We start from the raw sequence: 17131 nt of genomic DNA on the forward strand, positions 1-17131 counted from the left end.
AAGCTTTTCTAGCGATGTCATATTGAAATAAACAAGCAAGGTGACTTTATTCAGATTTCACATTTCAAACACAAGGTGCTCAATGTGCTTTACAAACATACTCAACATTTACACTCTCTCGTGTTGCTAAATTAGGCAAGTAAAGCATTAGAAACACATTTCCATATAACGCAGTGCAGTCCAACACCCCTGTAAACTTTGTTGTGACATTTGCCTTGTCCTCTCAGGGATTTACAAAAGTGAGTCACTCGCATGATTTATGTTGCCGTTTTTATGCTGGATGCTCTTCCTGACAGAATCACCTATTTTTTTTTTAACCTGGGATTTTGAAACCACCAATGGCTGGATATCAGGACACTGACAGGGTATTCTCAAAACCTTAAATCGATCCCAACGGGACTGTTCTGTTTGTCTTAGAATATGTTTCATCTCTCATGCAAGCAAGCCTCATCAGATCATGCAAGCCTGTGATGAGAATGAACTGATGTTGATGAATGAGAATAGCCACTGACAGGGAATCAACAAAAGTACTGATGAATTGATATATTTCCGACAGTGTCAATCAATAAGTCGCATTATTAACTCTTAAAAGGCATAATGTTTCATCTTTAGATTTACAATTTGTATGACGCCATTTAATTGGGTAGGTGGTCATTATTGTGGCTGTAGGTATATGCAGGTCCATCGTGGTTAAAATGTTCAGAGGCCCGTAATTATTTTGTGGCTGACACAGAAGGGACATGTGCCCTGTGAGTGACTGCTGAGCAGTTCAGGGTGTAGTCTGCCTTTCATCCAAAGCTTGCGGGGAAAGACTCTAGCACTCCCTTGACCCTTGGGAGGATAACCAGCTTGGAAGATGGATGGATGGATTGACAATAGGGCCACTTTAACTCTAAAAGGAAACCAAGGGGAAAAAAAGGATTCCATTCATTGATTTTCTGTACCGCTTATTCTAAGTAGATTTCTTCTTCAAACTTACTTTTGTGCAAAGTTAATAAAAAATTGCTGTACATTGAGGTTCACTTTGGTAGATGAGAGGGTAGTCTCCCTCAACCCTCGGGTCTGGGAATGGGTCCTGACTGTTTTTGTGCCTATGCGTCAAATAGCAGAGTAGCCACCATTTTTGGAGTCTTTGGAGGGGTGCTGGAGTGCGCTTCCACTGGGGACTCCAAAGTTCTGCTTGGAGACTTGGCAATGACAGTGAGATCTGGAAGGGTGTGAGCGGGACGAACATCCCCTTCAAGTAGTGTGATTTTATTGGACTTCTGTGCTCATTACAGACGGTCCGAATACTATGTTGAAGCATAAGGGTGTCCATTTGTGCACTTGGCACTAGGGCACCTGAAGCTGCAGAAGCTGCAATTCAATGATGGACTTTTTGGTTATGTCATTGGACTTGCGGCTGCATGCATTTGAAGAGGGAGTTTCAGCTGCCACCTCTGGCCCAACCTCTCCTACATACTCGGGGGGGCAAGGGATATCGAGTCAGAGTGGACCATGTTGCATACCTCCATTGCTGAAGGGAGTGACTGGAGCTGTGGCTGTCAGGTGGTTGGTGGCTGTCGTGGCCGCAATCCCCAAACCAATTGGTGGACACAGCACTGAAGGATGGCGTCAAGTTGAAGAAGGATTTTTACTGGATCTGTAGGACTCCTGGGGTAGCTGACAGGTAGTGCCTGGCCAAACAGAATGCAGCTTTGGTGGTTGCTGAGGCAAAAACCTCGGCGTCGGAGGAGTTAGGTAAGGCATTGGAGAATGACTTCTGGATGGCTTCAAGAAAATTCTGCTCAACCATCCACCGTCTCAGAAGGCGCAAACAGTGAACCATTAACACTGTTTATAGTGGGGATGGGGTACTGCTGATCTCGACTCAAAATGTTATGAGTTGATGGGAGAATACTTCTAAGACCTCCTCAATTCCACCCACATGCCTTCCAATGAGGAAGCAAAGTCTGGGGTCTCTGAGAAGGGCTCTTCTCTCTCTGGGGTTGATATTACCGAGGTGGCAAAAGAGATACTTGGTGGCAAGGCCATAGGGGTGGATGAGATTAGTCTGGAGTGCCTAAAGGCTCTGGACTTTGTTGGCCTTTCCATGTTGACACACCTTTCCAACAATGTGTGAACATAGGGGACAGTGCCTCTGGATTGGCAGACTGGGGTGGTGGTGGTGCCCCTTTTCAAAAAGCGGGGACCGGAGGGTGTGTTCCCACTACAGGGGGTTCACAATCCTCAGCCACCCTGGTAAAGTCTATTCAGGGGTGCAGGAGTGGAGAGTCCGTTGGGAAGTCAAATCTCATATTTAGGAGGAGCTGTGTGGTAGTTGTCCGTGCCATGGAACAGTGGACCAGCTCTACAGCCTCGACAGATTCCTTAAGGGTACGTGAGAGTTAGCCCGACCAGTGTTCATGTGTTTTGTGGACTTGGAGAAAGCGTTCAACCGTGTCCCTCAGGGAATTCCTCTAAGAAGTGCTTCGGGAGTGTGGTGTAGTGAACCCCCCGATATGGACATTACATATGTTGCATTGCTGGGAGTCAGTCGGACTTGTTTCCAGTGGGGTTTTGACTCCGGCAGAGCTGCCTTTTTTGTCAATTCTGTTCACAACTTTAATGCACAGAATTTCTTTGCACAGTTGAGGCGCTGTGGAGGTTTGGTTTAGTGGCCTCAAAATTTCATCTATGCTTTTTGCAGATGGTGGGGTTCTGTTGCCTTCACCAAGCAGTGATTTCCTGCACTCAATGGTATGGTTCTCAGGTGAGTGTGAAGCAGCTGGGATGAAAATCTGCACCTCCAAATCTGAGCCCATGGTTCTCAGTTAGAAAAAGGTGGAGTGCCCTCTCTTAATGACCTTCTGCCTCAAGTGAAGTTCATTTGTCTTGGGGGATTTTTTACAAGTCTGGGACAAAAGGAATGGGAGATTGACCGGTAGATTGGTACAGCGTCTACAATGATGCAGACTTTGTTTCAGTGAGTTGCAATGAAGAAGGAGCGAAGCCAAAAGGTGAAGGTCTCAATTTACCGGTCAATCTACATTGCTATCCTCAACTATGGTCACAAGCTATGTCTCGTTACCAATGAACAAGATCCCGGATACAAGCAGCTGAAATCAGTTTCCTCCACTGGGTGTCCAGGCTCTCCTTTAGAGATGTGATGAGAAGCTCGGACATCCAGAAGGGACTCGGAGGAGAGCCGCTGCTCTTCCACATTGAGAGGACCCAGATTAGGTGGCTCTGGCATCTCATTAGGATGCCTTCTGTATGCCTCACTGTGGAAGTGTTCCAGACACGTCACACTACGAGGAGATCCCGGAGATGACCCAGGACTTGCTAGAGTGTGATGATGTTTCCCGGCTGGCCTGGCAGCACCTCGGGATCTCCCCTGGAATTTGCATGTTCTCCAGTGTCTGCATGGGTTTTTTACCGGGTCTCTGTTTTCCTCCCATTTGCGGAAAACCTACATGGTAGGTTTATTGATGACTAATTTGCTCGTACGCGTCCTTGTGACAATGTGTGTACCCTGCCTCTCAGAGTGATCTGAAATTGGCACTACCACACCTGTGACCCTAGTGAAGATAAGCAGTAGAGAAGATGGTTGGATGGATGGATTATATGGCTATTTAAATGACAGGATGTGTACAATATGTTTAACGTCCAATAATAATATCTAACAAGAGCCGTTCTAAATTATCGAAGACGTGAATGATTGCAACGCTTTCAGTGGTGCTGATAGACTTCCATCTTCCAAATTTGTCAATGTGTGGTGGATGTGACACGGTAATGAATCTACAGAGGGATGGGATGTGAGTTTTCTCAAATTGTTAACCCCACCTAAAAAAATCCCCATCATAAGCCATCAGTAAAACCACACATTTGTTGATTTACTCATTTAAAGATGCTCACTGATCTGAAATGTCCGAAGCTCTAATTAGGTCAATCAAGCTATGCTGGGAATCGCATTCCATCAGGCATGATGACATTACAAGTTAGGGTGTGACTTTCATGGCGTATTGGCATCAATCCAAATTGACCTGCTGTGGAAGCATTTGACTTTGATGCTGCTGGTATTCAATATTCCTTTCAAACACACATAAAGGAACACGCTTTTTTGCTCCTTTTTGTGGTTACAAAGCCACCGTTGCCATGGTATTGAATGAATTACTATTTATTAGGATCTAAAGAGGAGGCACGGTGGCAGAGCAGTGGTTGAAATCCCCCCCCCGCCTGTGTGGAATTTGCATGTTCTCCCCGTGCTTGCATGAGTTTTCTCCAGGCACTCCAGTTTCCTCCCACACCCCAAAAACATGCATTAATTGAAAACTCTAAATTGCCTCTGTGTGTGATTGTGAGTGCGACTGTTGTCTATCTCCATGTGCCCTGCGATTGACTGGCAAAAAGTTCATGGTGTAACCTGCCTCCTGCGCCATTACATTTGGCAAAGGATGGATAGGATCTTAACAGAAATGAAAGCTTACAGTCCTCGGAGTAGTGCGGCTTCAAACGAAATCTCATCAGAGCTGGTAGGTCAGGCAATTTTGAAAGACGAATCTTTCCATTCCCCCTAAACATGCTGTAGTGTAGCCAAAAATGAGATGGCACACATGCATGTTTCTTCTCCTTTACGCTCTTCACCTTTACACACTCATAGCAGAGTTTAACAGTAAACACTAGTTGTTTTCATTTCACATACACAGTTAAACATTCAAACAGTCAGTCAATTAGAGCAGGTTTACTGGTGGTGAAAGTTGGGAAACGGTCCTCGGACTGACTGCTTCAACACTTCAGTGTAGCTGTGACGCAAAAGCATCCGAGTTATGTCTTATTAATGTCTCAAACGTGGGGATTGGTGTGTATCTGTGTGTGTATATCGGTTTGTATGGCGATGGGGGATGGTTATCACAAAGGACAGGTTGCTTACATAAGAGCTCATTTCCAGCCAGTTGTAGCACCTTGGACTTTTATCGCTGCTGTGTTGCTTTAAGTCGATTCACTCACAGCCCCTCAAGTCGCACTGTGTCCACTTGAATCACAGGGCGTGCACAAAAACCTGTGCATGCTTCCTACCTCAGCGCTAGGAAGGCCTCACTAACAGAATGGTTATATCCTCTCACATTAGCACACGACCCGATGCACACATATTTCACCAAAGAGATTGTGTTTGTTAACGCTATGCCAGTGCAACTTATTTGCCACTAGACAAACAACTGTTATTCTTTGGTCTTCTAACCCATTTTTCTGATTTTGTTTTGAGCTCAAAGACAGGAAAAAGTTTGGCAAAGTTACAAAAATATCACACCTTGTTTGTTCATATCCTATGAAAATGAGATGTTATAGCATTGTGACCACAAATATCCAGAATTGTCTGCTTTATTTTTTAGCAAACAAGAACGCGAAACTAAGTAACTGAATGTGTGTTTATATATATATATATATATATATATATATATATATATATAATATATGTATGTATGTGTATGTGTATATATACATGTATGTATGTGTATGTACGTGTATGTGTGTGTGTGTATATATATATATATATATATATATGTATGTGTATGTACGTGTATGTGTGTGTGTGTATATATATATATATATGTATGTGTATGTACGTGTATGTGTGTGTGTATATATATATATATATATATATATATATATATATATATATATATATATATATATATATACATGTGTGTGTATGTATGTGTGTGTATGTGTGTATATGAATGTGTATGTGTGTATATGTGTATATATATATATATATTATATATATATATATGTGTGTGTGTGTGTGTGTGTGTGTGTGTATATATATATATATATATATATATATATATATATATATATATATATATAATGTGTGTATACATACAGATGTATTATGTAGGACTTGATGTTAATAGCCCTCTATTCATGCATATTTTGGCTCCAATGAGGCTCTGTGGGATGTTCAATTAAGTGATGGCACCCTACGGGTTATCAAGTGGGATTCCTTACGTCGGGTTATCAAGTGGGATTCCTTCCGTCAACAAGAGTTTCACTGACAGGCCCATGACACTCTGAGAGGGTTCAGCAGTGAATCCCAATATCCCACTTTCACCCCCGAGCTGCCATCAATTCTCTTGAAGGCCCAATTGAGGTCTCTTTATCCACAGCCACTGGCTGGCCATTTCCACCGCCTTGGAGAGATCTCTGACTGCCTGCCGATGGGCCTTTTCCCGGAACCCCATCTATCTGAGTAGCCTGGATGTTGAGGATGCTATACACCCTCTGCAGCCTACTTACACCGGGCGTATGGAGACGTGTCTTGTTGTCGGCACCCAGCCCACGGCGTCCACCTCTTTTTTTTTTTTTTTTTTGTTTTTTGTTTTGTTCCGGCGACCCCCAGCCCGTAGCGTTCACCTTTTGCTGTTCTTTCATCGGCCTCCGGTCCATGGCGACCAACCTTCGCTTGTGCTCTCCAGAGGCAACCTTCAAACGGCGGCCATCTCCTGCTCATGCTCCAAAGCTGGTGCCACGCTCTCCAGCAGTGGCGTGCAACTTACAGCCATTGCCTCTCGCTTCTGGTTCGGCAGCTTCCGACCAGCAGCCACTCTCTCGCTCTTGTTTTAGCATAAGCGTCTACCAAGTGCTCATGTTTTGTCAGCGCCCGACCCCTGCCATCCACCACATGCTCATGTCTCATTGGTCCCTGACCCACAGCGTCCACCCCATGCTCTTGTTCTCGCGGTGTCTGGACCATGGCGTCTTCTTCATGTTCCTGTTTTTTCCGAGCCCGGCCTGTAATGTCCACCATGTCCACCTGTCTCATCACATGTCGTGCGCTCGCGTAGCACCGAGCAATCGGCCTTCTTCTCCTGCACTTGTTTCTGTGGCACCCACCACAGCCGCCTCTCGTTCCTGCTCCAGCGGCGGTGCCCGACCAGCTGCCCTCTCTCGCCCTTCCCTCGGCAGTGCCCGACTGGCAGCAGCCGCGGCCTCTCACCCATGCCTCGGCGGTGCCTCACTCAGCTGTGATCTATTCCTGTTTGGATCGTGCTTTGCCATTGGGAACCTCCTCATACATGTCAACCTGAGTGGCCACGTAAGGACTCTGGTGCTTGGCGTCCTAGCTGGGCTCCTGAACTGCTCAGCCAATACCTTACTTTCGGTGGCCAGGAACCCCACCGGACTGACCAGGGTCCCAGCGATCCTGTGCCACACCAAAGTCTAGTCAAGTCTTGTTTTCACGTTTCAAGTTTTTCGGCTTGTAGTTATCTGACCTTGTTTCTAGTTTTTGGACCTTGCCTTTTCCCATGTCTTTTTGTGCTTCTACCATTTTGGACTGCTTACCTGTGTATGACCTCTGCCAGGAAAAAAAACACCCTCAAAAACAATGTCCTCCATTTGGTTCCTACCCCATGCCGCCTCCTCATGACAGAAGTACTCATACCATCCTTTGAGAATCATTGAAACTAAGTTATGATCGATTTCCCAATTGTCAATATTTAATCCATACAGCCATTTTCTTAGCTGCTTATCCTCACGAGGGTTGCGGGAGTGCTGGAGCATAACCCAGCTGTCAACAGGCAGGAGGTGGGGTACACCCTGAACTGCTTGCCAGCCAATCGCAGGGCACATAGAAACAAACAGCCACACTCACAATTTAGAGTGTTCAATAAATGTTGCATGTTTTTAGGATGTGGGAGGAAACCGGAGTGCCCGGAGAAAACCCACGCAGGCACGCGGAGAACATGCAAACTCCACACAGGCGGGACCGGGATTGAACCCGGGACCACAGAACTGTGACGCCAACGTTTTCCAGCTGAGTCCCTGTGCTGCCTGTCAAGATTTCTTTCTACCATATGTCTGTCTTATGTGGTTGTGTGTCCTTTTTAGTTTGGAACACAGAGCAATACATAAATAGGATTCACATTGATCACCTTGCTCTAAGCATTATCAAAAACAATTCTACACTTGTCAATCGTTTACTATTAAAGCTACTGGTAATTGCAATTACCCAAACCTAAATTTGTTCCAGAACCAAATCACCTCCTTCTTGTAACAATGCAGAACCCCTGCTACTGAGTCTTATCTGTTTTCCTCATGTTCTGACATCTCCTATCTCGCCAACTGTACCGCAACCACTTGATCCATATTCTTTTTTTCATCAGCCACTGCCTGAAGTTGGTATCCATAGATGGGGGATGAAGCATAAACTGGGCGCTGGGTCATATTTTTTTTAATCACAACATACAGTACATGTTTCGGACCGTTGATGCCAAATGAATTCCCCTACCTTTAAAGTGGCACGAAACAGATATCCGTGTTTTTTTTTTCATCTACATTAAATTTGTTTGAAGATATGTGCTGAGAACATATACCAAAGGTTTACCAATAATAGTGCTGAATTGTTGAAATATAGCTTAGCATCTTGATTTTTTTTTTTTTTTTTGGGACTTCGCACACAGCCATGTGACATCAATAAATCTTGGGACAATTAAATTCCTTTTGGGGAACTTTCCAAGTTCCATTTCTTGCCTGAGATTCCAAATCTATATATCTGTGTCACATAGTTGTTTATTTACTGTGTCTTCAATTTAACAGGGTAATTTCTCCTACCCCTGGGATCACTGGGCAGATCAAGTACAAGTTCCCTCTGAGACCAAAACAGGATATCGCTATCATCATTGCTCCTCATATGTTTATCCACACAATTCTCTCAAGGGGTGCAGACTACTGTTTGACGACTGAAAAATCCAAAGGGACATGAGCCAACAGTAAAGCCACTTTTGACGAGGGAGGGACAGTAATGTCTTGGAAGGACCAGAGCACCAAGTTCAGTGGAAGCATAGAGTCTTGCATTATGCATGGTGGTTGTTATTTTCATCATAGGGGGCTATCAGCCGTCATTGACGTTCCTGCCCTGTCAGCACATATTGGAATATGTTCACAGATTGCCTTTTTCAGTGTCTGCTCTAACCTTATCCCCTCCATTCCCAGCAAAGCATGCCCTCTTCCATACTTTGTCCCATTAGAAATAGACTGAAAAGAGCGACTGGATTCCATTAGCTTTACTTGTCCCCAAAGTCGTATGGATCCTGTTCTGATTGGTACTTTTAAGTTGAGCTGGTTGTTGTTCCCGCTTACCATTAGCCCACTCAGTAAAATGAGAGTGAGAAAGTGGCCCTACTCAGAACCCCATGCATTATTTCACACTGCAAGTGACAGGCCAGCACATAAGACATAAATGCCAACAGACGCTGGGGTGTCAGTTAGGTGTATGTATGTGTGCGGTTGTGTTTTTCGACTTTATGCCACTGCACTCTGAAAGCCCAAAGCATACACTATCATTTGCAGCCAAATAACATGGATTTGGATGGAACAGGATTTAGTGAAGCCATTAAAAGTAAGTGGTTTGAGGTTAAGTCTCGCCAAAATGATTTTTTTTTTTTTTTTTTTTTAAGAAGGTGCCACGTTGGGTTTTTAGTAAGGCATAACAATCTGAAGGTTGAAAATATTGTTCATATCCATGCATTTTTTTGAGCCGCTTGTCCTCACGAGGGTCACGGACGAAGGAGCCAGTCCCAGGTGTCATCAGGTACGAGGCAGGGTAGACCCTGAACTGGTTGTCAGCCAATTGCAGGGCACATGTAGATCAACATCAGTCGCACTCACAATCATAGCTAGAGCCAATTTAGAGTCTCCAATGGTAATGCATGTTTTTGTGATGTGGGAGGAAACTGGAGTGCCTGGAGAAAACCTACGCAGGCATGGCGAGAATATGCAAACACCACACAGGCAGGGTCGGCATTTGAACCCCGGTCCTCAGAACTGTGAGGCCAAAGCTCTACAGCTGTACCACCTTTCCGTCCATTTTTAATATGTTATATATTTGAATTATTGAGTAAATTACATTTTCTTTGCCAATTGTAAAAATGGTGGAATATACCTGTACAACAGCATACTACACTAACCAATACTTTCAACAATTTCCAGGTTTGATATTTTTGGGACCTTGACCACCATAATGCAGCAATTTCATTTTTGCCTTCTATCTGATCTGTCTAAAAATTGACGATGAAAATAAAAAGAATAAGAAAAGAGAATAAGAATTGAATATGCAGTGGAAAACAATCACTGGGACATCAAGGAAAATTAAAATCACTCAGACTGGAGCAAAATGTGATCTGTTCCTCACGCACACTGCAGATAAGGCAAGAACAGCTGTGCGCAGTTGTATGCTTTGTTCAGATGTGTCTGTTCAAGCATGCTAGTCTTTGTGTGTGTTTGCGTGTTACATCCCAGCCTACTTCCTCTTTCCCTCCTGACATTCCATTTCCCGCCACAGCAGCCTGGTGGGCTCAGATAAGGCCGTTCAGAACATTCCTTCTTCCTGGTGATTCTCATCTCCATCCAAACACCCAATGGCACTCAATCCAATCGCACTGATAACTGTTTTCCTACAAAATAAATGCGGTGTCCTGTGTAGATTTCAATGCAAAGGCAATGTGCGAATCACAACCACAAGAAAGGTGACAGGGAAAGTTGATTTGGCAAAGACAAATGACTGGAGTGTATACAAGTATCTCAATTTAGCTGATAAATATATTTCAACCTTCTGCGTCTGATGTATGAAAACGTGAAGATACTAGAACCTGAATGTGAGTACCTCTTTTTTTTTTTTTTTTCACTTAAAATTTTGTTTGGATTGTCACTGGAGCCTTGCATGTAACTGGCACACCGCCCATCCTTCCTGCAACAATTTCCCAACAATATACTTGCTGTTGACAAGGCACAGTGGGGTCTGAACTATAACCCTTGAGGATCAGAAAGCTTGGTAATAAATCTGACCACATTGTTCATCGTCCACAGGGATTCAGGTAGTCATGTGAACACTATAGGACTGAATTTAGAAAATGAGTGGCAGCCCTAAAATGAAATACTGTAATTGTAGATCCTACTACCAGCCTTTCTCTTTTAAATCATAACTCTTTAGGACTAGGTTCATTCTTATAGTTGAGAATATAATAACTAACAGTCTAGTGTGCTGAGTGACTTTCTACATGGAATTGTTGGAATTTCTTGCACATGTAATCTACCAACAAGGGTCCCTACTCAATGTACACTTTTAGTGATTTTATTATTATTTTTTTTTTAATTTACATTTTGCCAATGGCAGTTATGAAAATCATCAACTGGTACACACGTCAGACTTTGGTACGGGCAGTGTAGGCTCGAGTCCCGCTCAGTGATGGTGTCAAAATGTGCCCTGCCAACTGACTGCTGACTGACAAGCTGAGGGTGTAGTCCGCATTGTGCCTGACGTCAGCTGGGATAGGCTCCAACACTCCCGTGACACTTGTGAGGATAAGTGGCTTGGAAAATGGATGGATGGATGGATGGATGGATGTCCGAAAGGCACCACTCAGTATTAGCACTCCCTCTTCCAAAACCTAAACTACTGGATTTTCCAGACGACAGTGCATAATGGTTGATAGGTCGCGCCCACTTTGTGTAGTGTTTTTTTTCCCCTCATACACGAACCACGGCGGACTATCTGCCACAAACATACTGTAAACGGTACGCGCTGGTATGTTGTAAAAATTAAAATATTCCCCAAAAAAGGCTTTGTCAATGTATATTTGTATACCTTGTTTCCAAACAGTGACTGTAACACAGCAGTATCAGGGTTGAACAGCCTCAGAATATTCACATATCATTTCAGTTTCTGTTGCTCTCAATGTCATTTTTTCTTCTCGAGTTACCGCTGAAGTTGTGCTGTTCTCTTCATGTACCAGTTCAGCCTTTTAATCCCTCAGTGATTGTAGATTCTTTCACACACCATGCTACATGCAGTAAAAATACACCAGAAGAGGTTCGCATGGGGTTCACTTTTGTGTGAGGCCAACGCTTTACCAGCTGTTTCACCGTTACCATATATATATATATATATATATATATATATATATATATATATATATATATATATATATAATTTTTTTAATTAATTCATAAATTTATTTATTTATTTATTGGTAGGTAGCAACAAGGTAGCGCAACTGTTTACAATGGCCTCACAATTTTGAGGACCGGGGTTCAAATTCTGGACCTGGCTGTGTGGAGACTGCATGTTCTCCCCAGCCTGCGTAGGTTTTCTTTAGGCACTCCAGTTTCCTCCCGCATCCCTAAAACATGCAACATTAATTGGACACTCTAAATTGCCCCTTGGGTGCAACTGTTGTCTGTCTCCATGTGCCCTGGGATTGGCTGGCAACCAGTTCAGAGTTCTGCCCTGATGACAGCTGTGATAGTTTCCAGTAATCCCGCGAACTTTGTTTGGATAACCAGCTCAGAAATGGATGGATGGAAGTTTATGTTGTACTTTTAAACCTACAGGCGCTAGTGGGGAAAAAAACAACAACATTTTAACCGCATCGGAAAACAGGCCGCGGGGCTCATGGTGCCCGAAAAAAGTAGCAGCTTCTCGTCTGGAAAATATGGCCACTTCCCTTCTGTCAGTTTTTGTCGACAAAGTATTTCATTTGTTGGTATTTGTCATGTTTGCTTTTTGTCAGTTACCACCTATTAATCACAGCTGCTTTTACTTTCATGAGTGGATTTACATCACTTATGTGAGAAAATGAAGTTGCTACTCTATGTTGCCATACATGCCTCCAACTCCCTTTGATTGTGCAGTCTCTCCACCCTGATGTTAGGTGTACTTCTTCCTTTGAGCAGCCATACCTTCAGCACCGCCATCGAACACTGATAGGATTAGTAATCTTGCACCTTTATTGTACATAGAGAGTCCTCACAGCTTTGCCATCCAACGCAATCAAGTCTCAGCGCTGTGCTGATGAGAGGTAAATCTGCCGTGCTAACACTGTTTTTGTATTATCCAGATTACCCATATTAAGTACAGTTTGGATTCTTTCACACAATTCTCTGGAAAAAAACTATCCATCCATCCATTTTCTTAGCCGCTTATCCTCACAAGGATTGCAGGAGTGCTACGGGCAGGAGGCAGGGTACACCCTGACCTGGTTGCCAGCCAATGGCAGGTTACATCAAGACAAACAGCCACACTCACAATCACACCTAGGGGCAATTTGGAGTGTCCAATTAATGTTGCAAGTTTTTGGGGTGTGGGAGGAAACCGGAGCGCCTGGAGAAAATGGCGAACATGCAAACTCCACACAGGCGGGTCTGGGATTAAACCCGATACCTCAGAATTGTGAGGCCAACACTTTTCCAGCTGATCCACCATGCCGCCGTAAAACACTAAATACATAAAAATGTACAATAAAAAAGTAAAATTATTATACTATGAATTATAATTATCTCCATCTCAGAAGCCATCAGATTCATTTTCTTAACTTCCTGTGTGGTGCTGCATCCACTTTAGGGATTTGTTAATTTTGTGAAGAACATGGGTAACTTCATTTCATTGATGATTTGTGTTTTTGTATCAGTAATTGGGATCTTAACATTAATCCAAGTTTGGCATGTTAATGCTGCATTCTATAAGTTTGAAACCGTGGCAAATCTACTCAGTTTTGTTGCATCGCTGCTGAAACAATGACTTAGTGAAACAATGAATTTGTGAATATGTTTGTAAAGAAGAAAGCTTCATTTCAAAAAGTTAGTCATGGAAACTAATATTTCCCAAAATGTTACATATGGGCGACATGGTGCATCAGCTGGAAAGTGTTGGCCTCATAGTTCTGAGGTCCCAGGTTCAATCCCCGACCCGCCTGTGTGGAGTTTGCATGTTCTGCCCGTGCCTGCGTGCATTTTCTCCAGGAACTCCGGTTTCCTCCCACATCCCATTAATTGGACACTAAATTGCCCCTAGGTGTGATTGTGAATGCGAATGGTTGTTTGTCTGTATGTGCGCTGCAATTGGCTGGCAACCAGTTCAGGGTGTACCCTACCTCCTGCCCGTTGACAGCTGGGATAGGCTCCAGCACTCCCACGACCCTTGTGAAGATAAACGGCTAAGAAAATGGATGAATTGAAGGGGTACATATATATCAGCGAAGTGTGACAATTTTGATCATTTACGACCCCACATTTTTTGGTGAAATAATTAATTATCGTGATGCAATACATGATATCAATTGGCACAGAAGTGCATCTGCTTCAGTCAGTGGGTTATTTAGTCATTTCAGACGCAACGGAAACCAAGCTATGGGGTCCTCCACATTAATGTACTGCAAGGATTTTGAATAATAATGTTAATTAGCTATTTAAAAATGAATTTGAAAAAGTCCCCATTTCTTTCACTAGATAAAGCTTTTTAAGTCCTTCTTATTAGTAACAAATGAATAATTTCATTGCTTTTATTGAAATAGATACTCTAACATTTGGTATGATATCGTATGGCACGATATGGGAGCGTTTTATTTTCAATTCTCAATATATGTGGAACACACAGACATTTACATGCATACATTTGATAAAGTTTAACGTTTTGACTGCTTTAATAATCACATCTTCATGATAAGATGAAAAATTGCATATGTTTGAGTCAGCCCCTCCTCACATTGAGTGGTTCCGAATTGGAATCTCTGCATGGACCTGTAAGTGTGGAGTTTGCCTCTTCTCTCCATTCTTATGCGTTTTCTCTTGGTTATCTGACTTGCTCCTTGCAAGCAGGTCAAGTGAAGACCCATTTTCTGTAAGGTTTGATTATTTGAGTGAGTTGTTGTTTGTCGATTGAATATGTGCCCTGCACATGCCAGACAAAAATGGCTTCTTGTCAGGAAGTGTCTTCAAAAATATCTTTATCCGACAATAACTCATCCACTTCCGGTTTCCTTTGACCAATCACATCCCACAGGGTGTGCACTAACTAATGACACAATCACGGAACAACTTGTAGCTGCTGGTCTTGTACAAAGTACCTAAAAGCGATTCTTGAGTAAAAGTACATCACTATAGCTTAAGAGAAAATTATTTGTCATACTCACCGTATAGATAATTACATATAAAAATCTTCAAGTATCAAAATTAGTTTTCCTATATTAATGCATATAATTTTAAAAGTAAAAGTATTGGCAGAACTTAGTGGTTAAGCCACTTATTATCACTAGGGTCTCAAGAGAGCTGGAGCGTATCCCAGCTAGCTTCGGGCAAATGCAGACTACACCCTGACCTGGTCGCCAGTCAGTCACAGGGCAGATATCGACAACATGGCCAGAACGGGAATCGACCCCATGATACCTTCACCAAAGTCAGGCGTGCGTACCACTTCACCATCACTAATTCCATGTAGGCTTATCTTCTCAAGGGTCGCGGGAGTCCTGGAGCCTATCCCAACTAGCTTCGGGCAAGAGCCAGGGTAAACCCTGAACTGGTTGCCAACCAATTGGAGGGCACATAAAAAACAAATAACCATTCATGCTCACAATCCACACCTATGGGCAATTCAGAGTCTTCAATTAATGCATGTTTTTGGGATATGGGAGGAAACCGGAGTGCCCTGAGAAAATCCGCATAGGTCGAGGACTCGACACAGACGGGGCTGGAATTTGAACTCTGGTCCTCATAACTATTGGGCAGATGCTCTAAACAGTTGTCCATTATGCCCCCATAAAAGTAATACTGTAGCTGCCAGAAATATAAATAACAAAGGAATGTAAGTGCTAGCGGTGAGGTGCTAGATACTGTACACAAACACATTATCTTGATTTGTTAAAGCCAAAAATGGCACAGTGACATGACTGGTTATAGCGTTGGCCTCAGTTCTGAGGACTGGGCTTTGAATCCTGGCCCTGCCTGTGTGGAGTTTGTATGTTTTCCCGTGCCTGCTTTGGTTTTCTGTGGGCTCACCGGTTTCCTCCCACATCATAAAAACATGCATTAATTGGAGACTTTAAATTGCCCTTTAGAATTGGAAACTTTAAATTGCCCCTTGGTGTGATTGTGAGTGCAACTGTTTTTTTGTTTCTATGTGCCCTGCGATTGGCTGGCAACCAGTTCAGACTATACCTCGCCTCCAGCTTGAAGATAGCTAGGATAAGTTCCAGCGCTCCCGCAAACCTTGTTAGGATAAGCGGCTCAAAAAATGGATGGATGAAAACTTAAGTTAGCTGACTAAATACAGTATTTTGGACCTGACTGTCTGTACTTATACTCATTGACAATTACACAGTACCACACTGTTAGCAAATACACAGGTTAAGGGTATAACGTCATTTGCAATCATTATAAGCACAAGGACTGTATTCAGAGAAGCTCATTATAGTCCCCAAATCGGTCATAAACTATGTGATTAGACAACAATCATTATTGCACTATTTTTCATACATTAACAGATTGGCAGCACAGTGGATCAGCTGTAAAGTGTTGGCCTCACAGTTCTGAGGACCCAGGTTCAATCCCAGCCCTCCCTGTGTGGGGATTGCATGTTCTCCGCGTGCCTGCGTGGGTTTTCTCCTGGCACTCCGGTTTCCTCCCACATCCCAAAAAATATGCAACATTAATTGTAAAGTCTAAATCGTACATATGGTGTGACAGTTGGGATAGGCCCTAGCACTGGGATGGATGGATGGATGGACATTAACTGTTATTACAGATACTAATTATGACTAAAGAGCAACAACCCTTATATACTTTTTTTTTTTTTAACAAGTCAATTATTTTCATAATCTTTGAATTCATATATACTATACAGTAAAAGAAGCATTAGTGCACTGTTTTCCAAATTAAGAGGTATATGCTGTTTTGGTCCATTTTCCTTATAACCTTTTACTGTTATTTACAGCAAATAACATTTTCTGATCCCTCATTTTTCACGGTTGATTGGGACCAGAACCACCTGTGAAAACTGAAAAACCACAAAGTAGCAGGGATGTATGTTTATGTGGGTAACAGAATGTTTAAAATATGTAAACAGTATTTGTACTTTGCATATTTGAGACAAAAAAAGGTATTTAGTCAAAACTTTAATTATTAAACCTTATAAATACAATACATACAGTATATAAAATTTATAATATAAATAGAAATGGTAAATCACTTACTGTATTATATTACTGTATATTTACCATTCATCACATGGAGAATCTTCTGCTGGAGGCGCTGGTGATAAAGAGGGGTTTTTTAGCTTTGAGTTGGGGAATTGTTTTTTGTGTGTGTGTGTGTTGGTACC

At 42.8% G+C, this 17131-nt stretch overlaps 1 protein-coding gene across 3 annotated transcripts in view; it reads left to right on the plus strand.

The window, feature by feature from the left end:
- Positions 1–17131, plus strand: part of esama (endothelial cell adhesion molecule a) — an 80283-nt gene that overhangs the window by 31147 nt on the left and 32005 nt on the right. The window contains exon 1 of one of the 3 annotated variants that reach the window (XM_061804327.1): positions 12816–12839. The exons of the other annotated variants lie outside the window; for them this stretch is intronic. Within the exon in view, the coding sequence (XP_061660311.1) occupies positions 12833–12839 (7 nt within the window). The 5' untranslated portion in view covers positions 12816–12832. Of the gene's footprint in view, positions 1–12815; positions 12840–17131 lie in introns of those variants that run through there. 3 annotated transcript variants of the gene reach the window in all.

The sequence above is a fragment of the Syngnathoides biaculeatus genome, chromosome 18 (genome assembly GCF_019802595.1).
Source record: "Syngnathoides biaculeatus isolate LvHL_M chromosome 18, ASM1980259v1, whole genome shotgun sequence".
Taxonomy (NCBI): Eukaryota; Metazoa; Chordata; class Actinopteri; order Syngnathiformes; family Syngnathidae; genus Syngnathoides; species Syngnathoides biaculeatus.